Source organism: Anolis carolinensis, unplaced genomic scaffold, assembly GCF_035594765.1.
Source record: "Anolis carolinensis isolate JA03-04 unplaced genomic scaffold, rAnoCar3.1.pri scaffold_8, whole genome shotgun sequence".
Lineage (NCBI taxonomy): Eukaryota > Metazoa > Chordata > Lepidosauria > Squamata > Dactyloidae > Anolis > Anolis carolinensis.
In genome coordinates this window covers 29808280-29831212 of record NW_026943819.1, presented here as the reverse complement: position 1 = coordinate 29831212, position 22933 = coordinate 29808280, and the positions used below count along the sequence as shown (strand labels likewise).

Here is a 22933-nt window from a genome sequence, read left to right as displayed (position 1 = left end):
AGGAATTGTGGGAGTTGAAGTCCAAACTTTGTGCGTGCCTGATGCAGATGCAGCCAAAGGCTCAACCGCAACAACAGTGACACCAACCTGGGCAACATCAGGGCAGATCTTGGCATGGGCGCACAGCCGGTCCAGCTGCTGTGGGTTGAAGTTGGCCACCCCGATGGACTTCACCAGGCCTTCCTCCACCAGCTTCTCCATGGCCTGCAAAGGAAAGGACACCATTGGGCGGTCCAAAGGGAAGCAAATCTGGAGGAAAACAATCCTAAATCCCAAACACCTGCCATTCCATTTGGAGTAAGGGATGCTCTGCTGGCACAGGTGTATCCCATTATACATACATACATACATACATACATACATACATACATACATACATATATGGGCTGGGCTTTAGCACAGCAGGTTAAACCACCAGCTGCAATAAATCTTGTCAATCAAAAGGGTGACAGTTTGAAGCCCACGTCAGGGTGAGTTCCTGGTCTTGAGCCCAGCTTCTGCCTACCTAGCGGTTTGAGAGCAAAATGTGAGTAGATAAATAGGTACTGCTCAAAAGCAGGGAGGCATTTTAAGGCACCGATATGTACTTCTATCTATGTACAATCACCTGTCTTGTTAGTCTGTAAATGGCATTGAATGTTTGCCGCACGGACCTCATATCACCCAAACTATTCCCACTGAATGCTATGAAATTTGGACACAACATACATTCAATCTGACAAGTATTTTATGCCTACTCTCACAAACCTGACCCACCTGAGAAAGGTAAAATCAAACCCCTAAGCTTAGCTACTATTTTATATATATATGGTTGTTGTGTGTTTTCTGGGCGGTATGACCATGTTCCAGAAGTATTCTCTCCTGACATTTTGCCCACATCTATGGCAGGCATCCACACCTTTCTTTAATATATTTTATGAAAAAGGTAGAAACATTAATACATATATCTTTCTGTTTAATTGCTATTAATTTTTTTTTAAAAAAATTCCGGGGGCGCTGAGCCATATTTTTCTGGAAAGGGGGCGGTAGGCGAAATAAGTTTGGGAGCCACTGCTGTAAAGCCTCCTTTCGCCCTGGATCTTGGATTCGGGTCCCGGCTCACCTTCCAAGTGTCCAGATAATCCACATCGCTAAAGATGACCTGCCCGTCCTTCTGCGGGAGGAGGTCTCCTTTGACGTTCTGCAGGGAAAAGAGACGGACACAGAAAGAGGCGCCGTGGACGATGGGACGTGGCCTATGGCGTGGACCCCCTCCCTGGCCTCGTTGGACCCCCCTTTTTTTACCTTGATGCCCATGGGAGAGTGCATGAGGTACAGGTCCAGATAGTCCAACTGCAGGCACTTCAGGGACTCCATCAAAGCGGGCTTCACGTCCTTTGGGTCGTGGAAACTGTTCCACAGCTGCAGAGGGAAGGAAAGCAGGCCAGTGGTTTGTGGGCGCATCTATTGCGCTAGGCGACAAAATGGGAAAATGTTCTGTTCCTGGTTTTGAAATGGCAAAGGTTTGCGGTAATGAAACAAAGAGAGTTCCGGTTGCTGTAGAAAAAGACGTTTATTCTCAGTGGCCAGAGAGAAGAAAACAATAAGAAGGAGCCTCTCCTGTAATCAGGAAAGCGAGGGTACAGAACAAAGAAACACAGGCCCTTTTATACCATTTTGGCCTTCATCTACCTACGTCATATAGGCATTATCCATCACCAATTACAGTAGAGTCTCACTTATCCAACACTCACTTATCCAACGTTCTGGATTATCCAATGCATTTTTGTAGTCAATGTTTTCAATACATCGTGATATTTTGGTGCTAAATTCGTAAATACAGTAATTACTATGTAGAATTACTGCATATTGAACTACTTTTTCTGCCAAATTTGTTGTATAACATGATGTTTTGGTGCTTAATTTGTAAAATCATATTTGATGTTTAATAGGCTTCTCCTTAATCTCTCCTTATTATCCAACGTTCTGCCGGCCCGTTTATGTTGGATAAGTGAGATTCTACTGTAGTATCAAAAAAGTCTTACTTTGCACTTTACTAAAAGCTACTTCTGCATTTTCCTAAAATATAGGCTACTTTCAAGACCTCTGACCCTCCATTAGGCCTTATCTAAGGAATTCCTATCTAGGCTTCCTGGGGTCCCATTAATTGAGGAATTTCCCCTATCTTAGCTTTTAGGGAGTCATTAGCACTCCTACATGGTGCCAGGTTAATTTAAGCTTATGTGGGGAGGCTAATTTACTACACCATAAAAATCATCCAGCCGCCGTTGGAATGAGGAAGTTGCCATCACAGTGGATGATGAAGCAGCTGCTTCCCCTGTGGACGGAATCAAGCATTCCCTCAGGAATCTGGAAACTGGAGAAGGTTTAAATTGCCTCTACGTCTGTCTCTGTCTCTGCTCTATGTTATATGACATTGAATGTTTGCCTTATATGTGTACAATGTGATCTGCCCTGAGTCCCCTTCGGGGTGAGAAAGAAGGGCGGAATATAAATACTGTAAATAAAATAAATAAGTAGTAAGTAAAAAGTTGGGCTGGGCTGTGGCACAGCTGGTTAGTAGCCAGCAGGTCATGAGTTTGAGCCAGCCTGGGTCAGAGTAAGCTCTTGAGCATTAATAGTCTAGCTTGCTGTTGACCTAGGCAGCCGAAAGACCCTTGCATCAGTTGAGTAGGCATCCGAAAGCAGTATACTTTCTTTGGTTTCGGGGTTTTGAAAACTGAGGTGCGCATTAGATTCGATGGCGCATGAGACTTTGGTCAAGAGGGTGACCCCTATGCGCCTCCCTGTCTGGCGAGACCCCGTTTCCCGACCTGTGTCCCACCTTGCTGACGATGAAGAGCTCCTCCCGCTTGGCCAGGCCCTTCTTCAGCACATTCTGGATGCCCTCGCCCACCGCCTGCTCGTTGCCATAGAAATAGGCGCAGTCGATGTGGCGGAATCCGTGCTTCACCGCCTCCTCCATGGCGCTCTGGACCTTCCCGTCAGGAGCCTGAAAACAACAACAACAACAACAATTATTACTATTATCATTATTATTATTATTATTATTATTATATTGTATGACACAGCAAACAAGATAGATATGCTGGATTTCATTTCACAAAATCACAAGTCGAACACTTCCCAAGTGTCTAGGACTGTGTGATGTATTTATTATTATTATTATTATTATTGTATGACGCAGCAAACAAGATAGACATGCTGGATTTCGTATCACAGAATCACAAGTCGAACACTTGTCTAGGACTGTGTGATGTATTTTCATTATTATTATTATTATTATTATTATTATTATTATTATTATTATTATTATTATTATTATTATTATTATGCCATAACTCCATGCTGCGCAGTCCTGGAAGTTATAGTTTCCCAAGGTCCATACCCTTCTCTGGGTGCATCTTCACTGGAGAATAAATGTAGTTGGGACCCATTTGAAATGCTATTATTATTATATTGTATGACACAGCAAACAAGATAGATATGCTGGATTTCATATCACAAAACCACAAGTCGAACACTTCCCAAGTGTCTAGGACGGTGTGATGTATTTTCGGATGATGCTGCAGATCCCAGTAAGGTGGCCTTTTGCAGTTGGCAGATCGTAATTTTGTCAATGTCTATTGTCTCCAAATGCCAGCTGAGATCTTTTGGCACGGCACCCAGTGTGCCCATCACCACCGGGACCACCTGCACTGGTTTCTGCCAGAGTCTTTGCAGTTCAATCTTGAGGTCCTGAGAGCGGCTGAGTTTTTCCTGTTGTTTTTGGTCAATGCGACTGTCACGTGGGATGGCGACATCAATGATACAAACCTTTTTCTTCTCCACAACTGTGATGTCTGGTGTATTGTGTTGTTGTTGTTGTTGTTGTTGTTGTTGTTGTTGTTGTTGTTGTTATTATTATTATTAGGATAACAGAGTTGGAAGAGAGTACATGGGCCATCTAATCCAACCCCCTGCCCTGCATGCCGAACTTATTGTTATTATTATTAGGCTGGATTTGCTGTTCAAAGTAGGCCATTCCAGATTTTAGTCTGAACTATTTTGGACCAGGATCCAGCACTTGAAACGGCTCCCAGAAGGGTCTGGATTAAAGGCAGGGCCCCACCAGGCAAAAGCACACCAACTTCAGCCCTATATTTTCACGCAACAATCTCCTTTCCCCCCCCCCCCCCAAATGAAAAACTCTATGCATGAGCAGAATATAAGTGGAGCATGATCTCTATTGCACATTTGCAGCTGTTTCACACCACTTTCCTAGTTGCCGCAGATAGAAAACCTGAACATCTGTGACTCCGAATTCCGAAATTGGATATAGAGTCTCACTGATCCAACATAAACGGGCTGGCAGAAGCTTGGATAAGTGAATATCTTGGATAATAAGGAAGGATTAAGGAAAAGCCAAATTAGGTTATGATTTTACAAATTAAGCACCAAAACATCATGTTAGACAACAAATTTGACAGAAAAAGTAGTTCAATATGTAGTAATGTTATGTTTACGAATTTACGTATTTAGCACCAAAATATCACGATGTATTGAAAACATTGACTACAAAAATGCCTTGGATAATCCAGAAGGTTGGATAAGCGAGTGTTGGATAAGTGAGACTATGCTGTACTCCTCAATCCGAGAGTGACATTCTTGCTTTTTGATGCTTCAATGGATATAAGTTTATAAACAAACAACACTGATCTTCTTTCGGCCAAGAAAGTGGCATCGACGGCATCAAATGAAGGCGATTTGGCATCGCCCTGACTGCTATGGGATCCTGGGAGGTGTAGTTTTGCAAGGTCTGGAGCCCCAACAGTGTCAAATGGTGCCAAACTGCATCAGTTCTGCGGTGTGGATGCACCACCGCCCATTGCGCGCACGTGTCCTTAGCCGACCCATGTGGACAAGCCTCCAACTCTGGAAATGCCGAGAGAACAACACACAACGGATATTTGTGCCGAAAACCGTCTCCGAGGGCAAGGAAGGAATGCGGCCGGAGGAGAGAAGGCCGGACTCTGTTTGGCCCGAGAAGAATGCCCACGACGTCCAGAACAATAACGCATTGACCGCTTGGGGTGGAAAAAGTCATGTTTGGGAGGGTGCAGCCACGGCCAATCAAACGGCGAGAAATCCAACCCAATTTGGGGAAATCTGGGAATGGTCAGAGCCAAGGAATGCGTAGAGACATCCGCCAGGGTCTTGACCCCTAGAGATGCTCTGGACACATTGCTATCGCCCTTCAAAGGCCATTGGATTGCAACTCCCAGCATTCCCCACCCATGCTCCTGCATGCCTCTCTATTCTGCATTCACTGCAGGTTATAGTGAGCACCACATCCCAGGGTTCCTTTCTCTCTCCATGCTTGTGGAATTTGCATGACCCCGCCCACTGCCTCTCCCTTAACCCTTTCCTATTCTTTTCTATAGCACAGGTTTGGGGGAAAGTCACCTTCATTTATAGGAGTTGTAGGGACTGGGATGTATAGTTTATGTTGGATAAGTGAGACTCTACTATGTATATATATACACAGTAGAGTCTCACTTATCCAAGACTCGCTTATCCAAGGTTTTGGAATATCCAATGCATTTTTGTAGTCAATGTTTTCAGTATATCGTGATATTTTGGTGTTAAAGTCGTAAATACAGTAATTACAACAACAGAATCATGGAGCTGGAAGAGACCCCAGGGGCCATCTAATCTGCCCCCTGCCATGCATGCCAAACTTGTTGTTGTTGTTATTGTTGTTGTTGTTAGGATAATAGAGCTGGAAGAGACCACATAAGCCATCTAATCCAACTCTCTGCCCTGCATGCCAAACTTCTAAATAATAATAATAATAATACAGCAGACAAAAAATCAGTACAAGAAAACCGCACTACAAACTAGAGCTGACAGTAATTACAACAACAGAATCATGGAGTTGGAAGAGACCCCCTGCCATGCATGCCAAACTTCTTGTTGTTGTTGTTGTTGTTGTTGTTAGGATAATAGAGCTGGAAGAAACCACATCTAATCCAACTCTCTGCCCTGCATGCCAAACTTCTAATAAATAATAATAATAATAATAATAATAATAATAATAATAATAATAATACAGCAGACAAAAAAACAGTACAAGAAAACCGCACTACAAACTAGAGCTGACAACACGGCCAATTTTGCATACTGGCGGGATTTGGGGATGATTGACCTTGGCATCCAGGAGTTATAGTTCACCCATATTCAGAGAACACTGAACTCATCGGATGACGAATGTGGACCAAACTTGGCACACAAATTCAACATGGTCAACTGGGAATACTGGTGGACTTTGGGGATGATTGTCCTTTGCATATGGGAGTTATAGTTCACCCATATTCAGAGAACCCTGAACCCCACTAATGACAGATCTGGAGCAGACTTGGCACACAGACCCAACAATGACAACATACTTTGCGGTGATTGGGGAGTTATAGTTCACCCATAATCAGAGACAACTGAACCCATCTGATGATGGATCTGGACCAAACTTGGCAGACACATTCAACATGGCCAGCAGTGAAAACTGGTGAATTTTGGGGCTGATTGTCCTTTGCATATGGGAGCTATAGTTCATCCATATTCAGAGAACACTGAACCCATCTGATGATGGATCTGGACCAAACTTGGCACACAAATTCAACATGGCCAACTGTGAAAACTGGTGGACTTTGGGGGTGATTGTCCTTTGCATATGGGAGTTATAGTTCACCCATATTCAGAGAACACTGAACCCCACTAATGACAGATCTGGACCAGACTTGGCACACAGACCCAACAATGACAACATACTTTGCGGTGATTGGGGAGTTATAGTTCACCCATAATCAGAGACAACTGAACCCATCTGATGATGGATCTGGACCAAACTTGGCAGACACATTCAACATGGCCAGCAGTGAAAACTGGTGAATTTTGGGGCTGATTGTCCTTTGCATATGGGAGCTATAGTTCATCCATATTCAGAGAACACTGAACCCATCTGATGATGGATCTGGACCAAACTTGGCACACAAATTCAACATGGCCAACTGGGAATACTGGTGGACTTTGGGGGTGATTGTCCTTTGCATATGGGAGTTATAGTTCATCCATATTCAGAAAACACTGAACCCATTTGATGATGGACCTGGATTGGCAGACAAATTCAACATGGCCATCTGTGAAAACTTGGGGGTGATTGTCCTTTGCATATGGGAATTATAGTTCATCCATATTGGACCAATCTGGACCAAATTTGGCACACGGAACCAACAAGGCCAACTGTGAATAGTGGCAGACTTTGGGAAGGTTGACCCAAGATTTTTGGGAATTGTAGTTCACCCACATCCTTATGCATTTTCTAATGGAAGTATTCATAAAAAAACAAAAGCAAAGACGGAGCTTTTTCTAAGAAATAGTGTAACATATGACCAAACTGATATGACTGATATGAAATCCAGCATATCTATCTTGTATGCTGTGTCATAATATAATAATAATAATAATAATAGTAATAATAATAATAACAACAATGTGTCCATGGCGTCTCCTAAAATTAGGGCTGCTTTTCCTCCTGCCTGTCATTTTCTGATTTTGCAAATAATAATAATAATAATAATAATAATAATAATGTGTCCATGGCGTCTCCTAAAATTAGGGCTGCTTTTCCTCCTGCCTGTCATTTTCTGATTTTGCAAATAATAATAATAATAATAATAATAATAATAATAATGTGTCCATGGCGTCTCCTAAAATTAGGGCTGCTTTTCCTCCTGCCTGTCATTTTCTGATTTTGCAAATAATAATAATAATAATAATAATAATAATAATAATAATAATAATAATGTGTCCATGGTGCCTCCTAAAATTAGGGCTGCTTTTCCTCCTGCCTGTCATTTTCTGATTTTGCAAATAATAATAATAATAATAATAATAATAATAATAATAATAACAACAATGTGTCCATGGCGCCTCCTAAAATTAGGGCTGCTTTTCCTCCTGCCTGTCATTTTCTGATTTTGCAAATAATAATAATAATAATAATAATAATAATAATAATAATAATAATAATAATGTGTCCATGGCACCTCCTAAAATTAGGGCTGCTTTTCCTCCTGCCTGTCATTTTCTGATTTTGCAAATAATAATAATAATAATAATAATAATAATAATAATAATAATAATAATAATGTGTCCATGGCGTCTCCTAAAATTAGGGCTGCTTTTCCTCCTGCCTGTCATTTTCTGATTTTGCAAATAATAATAATAATAATAATAATAATAATAATAATAATAATGTGTCCATGGTGCCTCCTAAAATTAGGGCTGCTTTTCCTCCTGCCTGTCATTTTCTGATTTTGCAAATAATAATAATAATAATAATAATAATAATAATAATAACAACAATGTGTCCATGGCGCCTCCTAAAATTAGGGCTGCTTTTCCTCCTGCCTGTCATTTTCTGATTTTGCAAATAATAATAATAATAATAATAATAATAATAATAATAATGTGTCCATGGCACCTCCTAAAATTAGGGCTGCTTTTCCTCCTGCCTGTCATTTTCTGATTTTGCAAATAATAATAATAATAATAATAATAATAATAATAATAATAATAATAATGTGTCCATGGCGTCTCCTAAAATTAGGGCTGCTTTTCCTCCTGCCTGTCATTTTCTGATTTTGCAAATAATAATAATAATAATAATAATAATAATAATAATAATAATAATGTGTCCATGGCGCCTCCTAAAATTAGGGCTGTTTTCCTCCTGCCTGTCATTTTCGGATGCCAAAAGTTCGAGACTTCTTTTCCCAGACCTTTGGCTTCCAAACCATTGAGCCCTGGCCTTGGTTTCCTGCAGATTCCCTTCACCTGATCCGAAAACAATGTGTCCCAGAGGCATCTTTGCTTGATCAAAGGCATCACCGAAAAGGACAGGATTCTCGCCAAACCTTCTGCATCTGGACTTGTTTTGGGCTCGGCTTGTTTAGAACAAAGTCAATCAAGTGCAACGGATTGGAATTCGAGGCTGGAGCCCCGCCAACGGCCGTCATTTTGGAAGCAAGGAGAGCAAACAAAGCACCATTTTCTCACAAACATGTGACATTCGCACACGCACGAACCATTGCAAACTATTGCTGCAGAAGTTCATGGAGCGCCATGACCTTCCCTATTGATCTACTCACGTTTGCATGTTTTTGAACTGCTAGGTTTGCAGAAGCTGGGGCTAACAGCGGGAGCTCACTCCGCTCCCTGGATTCGAACCACCGACCTTTCAGTCAGCAAGTCCAGTGGCTCAGTGGTTTAACCCGCTGCACCACCGGGAGTTATTTGAAATAGTAATAGATTAAAATCAATAAAATATTTGGATCGATAACTCCGCATCAAGATGTTTGATCCTTCCATCGCAAAGCCAACCCTTTAACATTGGGATTCTTGAAACTTTTTCAAACTGACATTTGATTTATTATTCATTTACTTACTATATCTGTATCTGTATCTTTATTTACTACATCTGTACTATAACACCCCAAGGGGGATTCAGAGCGGCTTACAGTATGGCAGTATTCAATGTCGCATATAAAAATATGATGCATCATATTCATAGATACAGATAAAAACAGAAAAATACTGTAAAACTGTTAAAACCGTGATATCTATTCCAGAGCCCTTGGTGGCGCAGCGGTTTAAACTGCTGAGCTGCAGAAATTGTTGATCAAAACTTCGGCGGTTTGAATAGAGAGAGTGGGGTGAGCTCCCACTGTTAGCTCCAGCTTCTGCAAACCTAGCAGGAGCTGGGGCTAACAGCGGGTGCTCGCTCCGCTCCCGGGATTACCACTATACTGTAATATTATTAGTAATATTACATTTAATATGTAACATATAATTAATATTATTATATTGTATTATTATTACGATTATATTACATTTGTATTATATTACATATGGATTTCATGTTACACTGATGGGTTTCGATAGTTGTGTTTTGAATGGTTTTATGCTTGGATCTGTTTCATTTTTAGATAGTTCTAGATTTAATCCTATTTAAAGGTTTTCAGATTGTGTATTGAATTGGTTTCGCCTCTCTTCACCACTTAAGAGTTATCTTGAAGAGAGAAGAAACAGTACATATAATAATAATAATAATAATAATAATAATAATAATAATAATAATACATCACACAATCCTAAACACTTGGGAAGTGTTCGACTTGTGATTCTGTGATAGGAAATCCAGCATATAGATCTCATTGGCTGTGTCATACTCTGTCTTTGTGTCAATAATAATAATAATAACAACAACAACAACAACAAGGGTGATACGAAATCCAGCATAACTATCTTGTTTGCTGTGTCATAATAAAATACTACTACTACTACTACTACTACTACTACTAATAATAATAATAATAATGGTGATACGAAATCCAGCATATCTATCTTGTTTGCTGTGTCATAATATAATAATAATAATAATAATAATCGACTTGTGATTCTGTGATATGAAATCCAGCATATAGGATGTGCCATGCTCTGTCTTTGTGTCAATAATAATAATAATAATAATAATAATAAGGGTGATACGAAATCCAGCATATCTATCTTGTTTGCTGTGTCATAATATTATAATAATAATAATAATAATAATAATAATAATAATCGACTTGTCATTCTGTGATATGAAATCCAGCATATAGGATGTGCCATGCTCTGTCTTTGTGTCAATAATAATAATAATAATAATAATAATAATAAGGGTGATACGAAATCCAGCATATCTATCTTGTCTGCTGTGTCATAATATAATAATAATAATAATAATAATAATAATAATAATAATAATAATAATCGACTTGTGATTCTGTGATATGAAATCCAGCATATAGGATGTGCCATGCTCTGTCTTTGTGTCAATAATAATAATAATAATAATAATAATAATAATAATAAGGGTGATACTATCTTGTTTGCTGTGTCATAATAATAATAATAATAATAATAATAATAATAATAATATAATAATAATAATAATAATAATAATAATAATAATAATAATAATAATAATAATGTTATTGTTTTCCACTTTGGGTTCCTATGGGGAGAAAGGTAGGATAGAAATGGAAATAATGATGACGATGACGATGATGATGATGATGATTGTTGTTGTTGTTCTACACTGCTGAATTAATGCGGATCGTCCCCATGTAAACTGCCATGGCTCAATGTTATGGAATCACGGGATTTGTAGCCTCGCAAGGCTTTGCCAAAGAGCCTGTACTATGAATCCCATGACTCCTCAAAGACACTGTGGTTCCTTTGTTTCTTGAGCAAAAGAACTCCGATTTTGCATGCTAACTTGGGTAGAAAATTGAATAAGGAGGAGATCTGTTTTGGGTTAGTTTGTTGGCAAAGCCAGGATGCGACTGGCTTCGTTCTCTCCCTTTGGCCTCAAGGAAGTCTTCATCTCTGGAAAGGTTTGTTTGTTGTTCCAAACAGCGGAAGCTATTTTGGGGTAAATAAAGGACCATGGGGTTGTGCATCCACTCTGGGTTTTAGTCTGAACTTTAAGGGAACGATCCAAACAGCTGAAGCTATTTTGGGGATAAATGAAGGATCATGGGGTGGTCCATCCGCTCTGGGTTTTACTCCGAACTTTCAAGGAACGATCCAAAGAGCTGAAGCTATTTTGAGGGTAGATATAAGATTATGGGGTTGTGCATCCGCTCTGGGTTTTAGTCCGAACTTTAAGGGAACGATCCAAAGAGCTGAAGCTATTTTGGAGATAAATGAAGGATCATGGGGTTGGGCATCCGCTCTGGGTTTTAGTCCGAACTTTAAGGGAACGATCCAAAGAGCTGAAGCTATTTTGGAGATAAATGAAGGATCATGGGGTTGGGCATCCGCACTGGGTTTTAGTCCGAACTTTAAAGGAATTATCCAAAGAGCTGAAGCTATTTTGGCGTTAGATGAAGGATCATGGAGTTGTGCATCCGCTCTGGGTTTTAGTCTGAACTTTAAGGGAACGATCCAAAGGGCTGAAGCTATTTTGGGGTAAATAAAGGATCATGGGGTGGTGCATCCGCTCTGGGTTTTAGTCCGAACTTTCAAGGAACGATCCAAAGAGCTGAAGCTATTTTGAGGGTAGATATAAGATTATGGGGTTGTGCATCCGCTCTGGGTTTCAGTCCGAACTTTAAGGGAAATATCCAAAGATCTTAACCTATTTGGGGGATGGATGGGGGATTTGGGTTTTAGTTCAAACTTTAAGGAAACTATCCAAAGAACTGAAGCTATTTTTGGGATAGATGGAAGATCATGGCATATGTCCACTCTGAGTTTTGGCTCAAACTTTAAGGGAACTCTCCAAAAAGCTGTTCCTATTTTGGGGATGGATGTAGGGGGATCTTATATCCATGGGGCAGTAGTCCACTCCGGACTTTAGTCTGAACTTCAATGGAGCTATCCAAGCTGGTCCATTTTGGAGATGGATTTTAAGCACCTTGGATGGATGGCTTATGCCAGTAGTTCTCAACTTGGGGTCCCCAGATGTTTTTGGGCTTGAACTTCCAGAAATCTTGACAGCTGGTAAATTGGCTGGGATCTCTAGGACATATTCTGGACCCATCGCAGAATTCCTGTACCAGTTTAAACTTTGTCAACTTGATATAGATACAGGGTCTCTTCCCATCCCAATTTGCACTTCCAAGAATTTGCAGCACTTTATCACTCACCTCGTGTTTACAATATTTATATGGTGCACTTTACCCAGTCTACTTTTACATCCTCTCCATTTTAATCCATATTTTTATTAGTTCTTGTCATTTATTTTTTATTGGCTAATGTTTAAATTTTTATAATTGTGCATGTCTTTTGTCTATTGTTGTGTTTTATATTGCTACTAGCTGTGCCCGGCCACGCGTTGCTGTGGCAAAGTGGTGGTGGTATTGGTTAAAAATTGTTGTGTAATTTTTATTTGACGTTATTTGTATTTTTTAAATTAATTTTATTGTAAGTTATCTTTTTATTTATTATATTTTATTATTTTATTGTATTAATTTTTAGTGTTTTTAATTATTTTTAGTGTTTTTAATTATTTTTTATTGGGTTGCTAGGAGACCAAGTTGGAGGAGCTTAGCCTTCTAACTGGCAGCAATTGGATAAAAGCAATTATTCCTCTCTCTCTAATTAGGACTTTATTTTTCTTTTCTTTTTTTGTATCAACCTAGAGGTGTGGATGATGGGTTGTGTTGTCAAATTTTGAGGTTGGGGGGCCTGTAGTTTTGTTGTTTTGTGGGTCGCCGTGATGCCATCACTCATTTATATATATAGATTTAATATTACTAATAATATTACAGTATAGTGGTATAGTACAATATAGTAATATATAATGCTAATATTGTGCTATGCTAATAATATATTGTATGTAGTTTGATCATTACACCTTACCCAGTCTACTTTTACATCCTCTCCATTTTAATCCATGTTTTTATTAGTTCTTGTCATTTGTTTTTACTGGCTAATGTTTAAATTTTTATAATTGTGCATGTTTTTTGTCTATTGTTGTGTTTTATATTGCTATTGTTTTTATTTGGGCTTGGCCCCATGTAAACCGCCCTGGGTCCCCTTTGGGGAGATAGAGGCGGGGTATAAAAATAAAGTTATTATTATTATTATTATTATTATTATTATTATTATTATTATTATATTGCTATTGTTTTTATTCGGGCTTGGCCCCATGTAAGCCGCCCTGAGTCCCCTTTGGGGAGATAGAGGTGGGGTATAAAAATAAAGTTGTTGTTGTTATTATTATTATTATTATCATTATTATATAGGCCAAAAACATCTGGGGACCCCAAGTTGAGAACCACTGGCTTGGGCCACCTCTTTGGAGCACAGAATCCCCTCTGAGTTTTAGTCGGAACTATCCAAAGTCCTGAACTTTCTTCCCAAACCCCTTGGCAAGTGTCCGGCGTGTGATCCAGTTCAACAGCCAGCAGAGTGTCTGCTGTGGACTCATTTTGTTGTGTTTCAAATAATAATAATAATAATAATAATAATAATAATAATAATAATAATAATAATAAATCAGCTGATGACCCAAAATGCAGACTGTGCAAGGAAACCGACGAAACCATGGATCATATCCTCAGCTGCTGTAAGAAAATTGCACAGACAGACTACAAACAGAGGCACAACCATGTGGCCCAAATAATTCATTGGAACTTATGCCTCAAGTACCACCTCCCAGCAGCAAAGAACTGGTGGGATCACAAACCTGCAAAAGTCTTGGAAAATGAGCACGCAAAGAGACTGTGGGACTTTTGACTGACAAAGTTCTGGAACACAACACACCAGACATCACAGTTGTGGAAAAGAACAAGGTTTGGATCATGGATGTTGCCATCCCAGGTGACAGTCGCATTGACGAAAAACAACAGGAAAAAGTCAGCCGCTCTCAGGACCTCAAGATTGAACTTCAAAGAATATGGCAGAAACCAGTGCAGGTGGTCCCGGTGGTGATGGGCACACTGGGTGCCGTGCCAAAAGATCTCAGCCGGCATTTGGAAATAATACACATTGACAAAATTACGATCTGCCAGCTGCAAAAGGCCACCCTACTGGGATCTGAGTGCATCATCTGAAAATACATCACACAGTCCTAGACACTTGGGAAGTGTTTGACTTGTGATTTTGTGATACGAAATCCAGCATGTCTATCTTGTTTGCTGTGTCATAAAATAATAATAATAATAATAATAATAATAATAATAATAATAATAATAATAATACATCACACAGTCCTAGACACTTGGGAAGTGTCCGACTTGTGATTCTGTGATACGAAATCCAGCATATCTATCTTGTTTGCTGTGTCATAATAAAATAATAACAATAATAATAACAATAATAATAATAATAATAATAATAATAATAATAATAATAATACATCACACAGTCCTAGGCACTTGGGAAGTGTTCGACTTGTGATTTTGTGATACAAAATCCAGCATATCTATCTTGTTTGCTGTGTCATACAATATAATAATAATAATAATAATAATAATAATAATAATAATAATAATAATAATACATCACACAGTCCTAGACACTTGGAAGTGTTCGACTTGTGATTTTGTGATATGAAAAGCAGCATGTCTATCTTGTTTGCTGTGTCATAATAAAATAATAATAATAATAATAATAATAATAATAATAATAATAATAATAATACATCACACAGTCCTAGACACTTGGGAAGTGTTCGACTTGTGATTTTGTGATACAAAATCCAGCATATCTATCTTGTTTGCTGTGTCATACAATATAATAATAATAATAATAATAATAATAATAATAATAATAATAATAATAATACATCACACAGTCCTAGACACTTGGGAAGTGTTCGACTTGTGATTTTGTGATACGAAATCCAGCATATCTATCTTGTTTGCTGTGTCATAATAATAATAATAATAATAATAATAATAATAATAATAATAATAATAATTGCCCGCCTCGTGGATGGCTTGAGGCTGGGTACAGCAAATTAAAAAACAAATTAAGCAGAGGCTGGATGGCCATCTGTCGTGGGTGCTTTGAATGGGATTTATCTGCTTCTCGGCCGGGGGTTGGACTGGATGGCCCATGAGGTCTCTTCCAACTCTACGATTCTATGAACATGAATAACAACTCTGGCCATAATTTCCTTGCGCCTAATGTTCCTTCCGTCTCACAAAAGCAGTATTTTGCACTGAGGTTGTGACGCTTTGCACCCAAAACAAGATGAAAATGTAGACAGCAGGGACTGAAATCCGGGAATGTGAACTGGGCTGGATCTACACTGCAGAACTGATGCAGTTTGGCACCACTTTTGGACTGTCATGCAATGCAACGGAGTCCTGGGAACTTCAGCCTTTGATTGCGGTTGCCCGCTTTTGGTCCAAAACTATTTAGCTGTTTGTGATTCCTTTATTTTATCACTTTTAAACTTACCGTATATACTTGAGTATAAGCCGACCTGAATATAAGCCGAGGCACCTAATTTTAGCACAAAAAACCTGGGAAAACGTTGACTCCAGTATAAGCCGAGAGTGGTAAATTTCAAAAATAAAAATAGATACCAATAAAATTACATTAATAGAGGCATCAGTAGGTTCAATGTTTTTGAATATTTACATCAAGCTCTAATTTAAGATAAGACTGTCCAACTCTGATCAAATCATTATTCTCATCTTCTTCAATGTAAATGTGCTTATGTATCCTTTTAATAATAACAGAGTAAAATAATACATGTAATAATAATAATAAATGGAGTAAAATAATACATGTAATAATAAATAGAGTAAAATGATAAATGCAATAATAATAGTAAGATCACAGTGAAATAATAAATGTATTAATAATAATAATAAAAATAGAGTAAAATAAACGTAATAGGAGCAACAATAATAGAGAAAAATAATATATATATATATGTATATATATTATTTTTCTCTATTATTGTTGCTCATATTACGTTTATTTTACTCTATTTTTATTATTATTATTAATACATTTATTATATATACGTATTATTAATACGTTTAATTATATATACGTTTTTAAGGTTTTTATAATGTTTTTTTAACAATGTTATTAATGGATCTGTTTATATTGTTTTGTTTTTATGATTGCATTTTGGGCATTAAATTTTGCCAATTTTTGTAAGCCGCCCTGAGTCCCCTCGGATGAGAAGGGCGGGATATAAATGTTGCAAATAAATAAATAATGTAATAATGCCAATAATAATAGAGAAAAATAATAAATGTACCATATATTCTCGAGTATAAGCTGACCCTCACCCGAGTATAAGCCGAGGGGGGCTTTTTCAGTCTTAAAAAGAGGGATGAAAAACTAGACTTATACTCAAGTATATACAGTATTTATTATGCAATGCTTTGACACGAAATAAAATAAAAGCCTTCTCTTCCCTTCTCTGCTGCAAACTCCCACCGATCTCCATGAGCCATAGCAGTCCAAGTGGTGCCAAACTGCATTAACTCGACAGTGTAGATGCAACTAACAGACGCAGAGGAGAAAAAGAGTTGGTTCTCGGTCTTACCAGCCAGGTGCCGATGCCAAGCTGGGGCATCTTCTTCCCGGACGGAAGGGTCAGGCATGTCGTCGAAGCCATTTCTGGATCTTCAGGGAATTTTCGGTGCAAATCTGTCTGAAGCTTCGGCGTTTTGCAAACCCAAGCCTCGGCCTTTTATGCCCGGTCCAGTGGGGCGGATCACGGATCCGGGGATTAACGACACCCACATTGGGCTCAGTCATTGGCTGGATCAGAAAGCCATGGGGAGGTGACGGGATCAAGAGAGGGGATCTTGGGTTTGCGTGTCTGTTTGCATCTGTCCAAAGCCCAGCCCTTCAAGGCACACAAAGGCACCTTTGGCAACGGTTTCCCAGCTCGACTCTCGGTGCCAAAAGGCCACTTTTCGCCGGGTTTGGGTACGTTCCTAGTTGCCAAGAAAAACGTATATTTTAAACTCGACTTTTTTCTCACCAAGAAAGTGTTGTCGAGCATTGCATTCCAAGTTGCATGAAAAAATAAACAAACCTAACTAGCGAGAGAGGCTTTGCAAACTCAAGGGCCAAGGGGGAGCCGAGCGAGGATCAGAATACAAAGCCGATGATGGAAATGTATGCACAGCCCGCTTGAGTAAGCAAACGGGAAGCCCATCTCGGTCCAGGTTGCTGCAAAGTTAAGCTGCGGAAAACAACCCCAGCAAGATTGGAGGAGGGCGAATGTGGTCCCTATTTATCTTCAAGAAGGGAAAAAAGAACGACCCAAACAATTACCAATGTCCGGTCAGCCTCACATCAATACCAGGCAAGATTCTGGAAAAGATCATTAAGGAAGTGGTCTGCGAACACTTAGAAACAAATGCGGTCATTCTGGAACAGGGCTGTGCATGGCCTGCCTTTCCAACCCAACGGCATGCACGTCACTGATGCATGCATTCATTCTGGAACAGGGCTGTGCATGGCCTGCCTTTCCAACCCAACGGCATGCGCGTCACTGATGCATGCATTCATTCTGGAACAGGGCTGTGCATGGCCTGCCTTTCCAACCCAACGGCATGCGCGTCACTGATGCATGCATTCATTCTGGAACAGGGCTGTGCATGGCCTGCCTTTCCAACCCAACGGCATGCGCGTCACTGATGCATGCATTCATTCTGGAACAGGGCTGTGCATGGCCTGCCTTTCCAACCCAACGGCATGCGCGTCACTGATGCATGCATTCATTCTGGAACAGGGCTGTGCATGGCCTGCCTTTCCAACCCAACGGCATGCGCGTCACTGATGCATGCATTCATTCTGGAACAGGGCTGTGCATGGCCTGCCTTTCCAACCCAACGGCATGCGCGTCACTGATGCATGCATTCATTCTGGAACAGGGCTGTGCATGGCCTGCCTTTCCAACCCAACGGCATGCGCGTCACTGATGCATGCATTCATTCTGGAACAGGGCTGTGCATGGCCTGCCTTTCCAACCCAACGGCATGCGCGTCACTGATGCATGCATTCATTCTGGAACAGGGCTGTGCATGGCCTGCCTTTCCAACCCAACGGCATGCGCGTCACTGATGCATGCATTCATTCTGGAACAGGGCTGTGCATGGCCTGCCTTTCCAACCCAACGGCATGCGCGTCACTGATGCATGCATTCATTCTGGAACAGGGCTGTGCATGGCCTGCCTTTCCAACCCAACGGCATGCGCGTCACTGATGCATGCATTCATTCTGGAACAGGGCTGTGCATGGCCTGCCTTTCCAACCCAACGGCATGCGCGTCACTGATGCATGCATTCATTCTGGAACAGGGCTGTGCATGGCCTGCCTTTCCAACCCAACGGCATGCACGTCACTGATGCATGCATTCATTCTGGAACAGGGCTGTGCATGGCCTGCCTTTCCAACCCAACGGCATGCGCGTCACTGATGCATGCATTCATTCTGGAACAGGGCTGTGCATGGCCTGCCTTTCCAACCCAACGGCATGCGCGTCACTGATGCATGCATTCATTCTGGAACAGGGCTGTGCATGGCCTGCCTTTCCAACCCAACGGCATGCGCGTCACTGATGCATGCATTCATTCTGGAACAGGGCTGTGCATGGCCTGCCTTTCCAACCCAACGGCATGCGCGTCACTGATGCATGCATTCATTCTGGAACAGGGCTGTGCATGGCCTGCCTTTCCAACCCAACGGCATGCGCGTCACTGATGCATGCATTCATTCTGGAACAGGGCTGTGCATGGCCTGCCTTTCCAACCCAACGGCATGCGCGTCACTGATGCATGCATTCATTCTGGAACAGGGCTGTGCATGGCCTGCCTTTCCAACCCAACGGCATGCGCGTCACTGATGCATGCATTCATTCTGGAACAGGGCTGTGCATGGCCTGCCTTTCCAACCCAACGGCATGCGCGTCACTGATGCATGCATTCATTCTGGAACAGGGCTGTGCATGGCCTGCCTTTCCAACCCAACGGCATGCGCGTCACTGATGCATGCATTCATTCTGGAACAGGGCTGTGCATGGCCTGCCTTTCCAACCCAACGGCATGCGCGTCACTGATGCATGCATTCATTCTGGAACAGGGCTGTGCATGGCCTGCCTTTCCAACCCAACGGCATGCGCGTCACTGATGCATGCATTCATTCTGGAACAGGGCTGTGCATGGCCTGCCTTTCCAACCCAACGGCATGCGCGTCACTGATGCATGCATTCATTCTTTAATAGGGCTGTGCATGGCCTACCTTCACATCGTTTCCAACCAAAAGCATGCATCAGTGACGCGCATGCCAATGGGTTGGAAACGAGCAGAAGGTAGGCCATGCACAGCCCTATTCCAGAAAATATACATGCAACAATGATGCGCATGCCGTTGAGTTGGAAACGAGCAGAAGGTAGGCCATGCACAGCCCTATTCCAGAATGAATGCATGCAGCAATGCCGCACATGCCGTTGGGTTGGAAACTATTGGAAGGTAGGCCATGTACAATCCTATTCCAAAAAGAATGCATGCATCAATGACACACATGCGATTGGGTTGGAAACTATTGGAAGGTACTCCATGCACAACCCTATTCTAGAAAGAATGCATGCATCAGTGATGCGCATGCTGTCAGGCTGGAAATGAGTGGAAGGTAGGCCATGCACAAACCTATACCAAAATGAATGCATGCATCAATGACACGCATGCAGTTGGGTTGGAAACTATTGGAAGGTACTCCATGCACAACCCTGTTCCAGAAAGAATGCATGCATCAATGCCGCGCATGTTGTTAGGTTAGAAATGATTGGAAGGTACTCCATGCACAACCCTATTCCAGAAAATATACATGCATCAGTGATGCGCATACCATCGGGTTAGAAATGATCTGAAGGTAGGCCATGCACAGCCCTATTCCAGAATGAATGAACACATCAATGACACACATGCCGTTGGGTTGGAAACGAGTGGAAAGTAGGCTATGCACAACCCTATTATAGGAAGAATGCACACATCAATTTTAATCGTTTTTCATTCGTGTGTTTTCGGTATTTGATGTTTTTGTATGTATACTTGTTTTGCATTTGTAAGCAGCCCTGAGTCCTTGCAGGGAGATAGAGGTGGGGTACAAGAATAAAATATTATTATTATTATTATTATTATTATTATTATTATTATTATTATTATCATCATCAATGACACGCATGCCGTTGGGTTGGAAACTAGTAGAAAGTAGGCTATGTGCAACCCTATTATAGGAAGAATGCACACATCAATTTTAATCGTATGTTTTAATTTTTCATTCATGTGTTTTCCGTATTTGATGTTTTTGTATGTATACTTGTTTTGCATTTTGCACTTGTAAGCCACCCTGAGTCCCTGCGGGGAGATAGAGGCGGGGTTCAAGAATAAAATTATATTATTATTATTATTTTATTATGACACAGCAAACAAGATAGATATGCTGGATTTCATATCACAAAATCACAAGTCGAACACTTCCCAAGTGTTTAGGACTATGTGATGTATTATTATTTTTATTATTATTATTATTATTATTATTATTATTATTATTATTATTATTATTATATTATGACACAGCAAACAAGATAGACATGCTGGATTTCATATCACAAAATCACAAGTCGAACAATTCCCAAGTGTCTAGGACTATGTGATGTATTATTATTATTATTATTAATATTATTATTATTATTATTATTATTATTATTATTATTATTATTATTATATTATGACACAGCAAACAAGATAAATATGCTGGATTTCGTATCACAAAATCACAAGTCGAACACTTCCCAAGTGTTTAGGACTATGTGATGTATTATTATTATTATTATTATTTTATTATGACACAGCAAACAAGATAAATATGCTGGATTTCGTATCACAAAATCACAAGTCGAACACTTCCCAAGTGTTTAGGACTATGTGATGTATTATTATTATTATTATTATTATTATTATTATTATTATTATTATTATTTTATTATGACACAGCAAACAAGATAAATATGCTGGATTTCCTATCACAAAATCACAAGTCGAACACTTCCCAAGTGTTTAGGACTGTGTGATTTATTATTATTATTATTATTATTATTATTATTATTATTATTATTATTATTTTATTATGACACAGCAAACAAGATAAATATGCTGGATTTCATATCACAAAATCACAAGTCGAACACTTCCCAAGTGTTTAGGACTGTGTGATTTATTATTATTATTATTATTATTATTATTATTATTATTATTATTATTTTATTATGACACAGCAAACAAGATAAATATGCTGGATTTCATATCACAAAATCACAAGTTGAACACTTCCCAAGTGTCTAGGACTGTGTGATGTATTTTCGGATGATGTTGCAGATCCCAGCAGGGTGGCCTTTTGCAGCTGGCAGATCGTAATTTTGTCAATGTCTATTGTTTCCAAATGCCGGCTGAGATCTTTTGGAACTGCACCCATTGTGCCCATCACCACCGGGACCACCTGCACTGGTTTCTGCCAGAGTCTTTGAAGTTCAATCCTATTATTATTATTATTATTATTATTATTATTATTATTATTATTATTATTATTATTATTATTATCATCAACACAACGACGTTGTATGGCACAGCAAACAAGATAGATATGCTGGATTTCGTTTCGCAAAACCACAAGTCGAACACTTCCCAAGTGTCTAGGACTGTGTGATGTATTTTCTGATGATGTGTGCAGATCCCAGTAGGGTGGCCTTTTGCAGTTGGCAGATGGTGATTTTGTCAATGTCTATTGTTTCCAAATGCCGGCTGAGATCTTTTATTATTATTATTATTATTATTATTATTATTATTATTATTATCATCAATGACGTTCATGCCGTTGGGTTGGAAACTATAGGACGGTAGGCCATGCCCAACCCTGTTATAGGAAGAACGCATGCATCTTCTGTTTTTTTACTTGATTTTGGCATTGTTTTCATAAATCATGGTGTCTGCAATATTTTAGCGTCAAATGGGGAAATCTTGAAGCTGAAATCAGATGTGGCGGGCATGCACAAGTGAGCTCTGGCCACGATGAAGGTGACGCGACCCTTTCTTGGAAATGGAGGTGAGGGTTCCCCATTCATGCCGAGTGCGCCTCCGGCCTCACCGGCCTCACCGTGACTCAGCTTGGGCTCCTTTTGGTCTGTGTTCCAAGGGAAGCTATTCTGTGCCTTGGGTGGGTGGAGATGCGCAAGGGATCAGGTTTGGCACACAGACAGGGCTTAACCGCAGGCAAGAAACGGCCTCGATGGGAAAGAAAGAAAGAATGGCAAGTCACGGTGATGGTGATGGGATCTGTCAGCCTCGTGTTTTGTTCTGGTGCC

The 22933-nt window shown here is 40.1% G+C and overlaps 1 protein-coding gene across 3 annotated transcripts in view; it reads right to left on the bottom strand.

The window, feature by feature from the left end:
• Positions 1 to 22933, bottom strand: part of LOC100565545 (uncharacterized) — a 64837-nt gene that overhangs the window by 7054 nt on the left and 34850 nt on the right. For all 3 annotated transcript variants that reach the window (XM_062960990.1, XM_062960989.1, XM_062960988.1), the window contains exons 16-19: positions 2825 to 2992; positions 1285 to 1401; positions 1103 to 1180; positions 88 to 204 (exon numbers count right to left, since the gene is read on the bottom strand). In XM_062960990.1, the coding sequence (XP_062817060.1) occupies positions 88 to 204; positions 1103 to 1180; positions 1285 to 1401; positions 2825 to 2992 (480 nt within the window). The remainder of the gene's footprint in view (positions 1 to 87; positions 205 to 1102; positions 1181 to 1284; positions 1402 to 2824; positions 2993 to 22933) is intronic.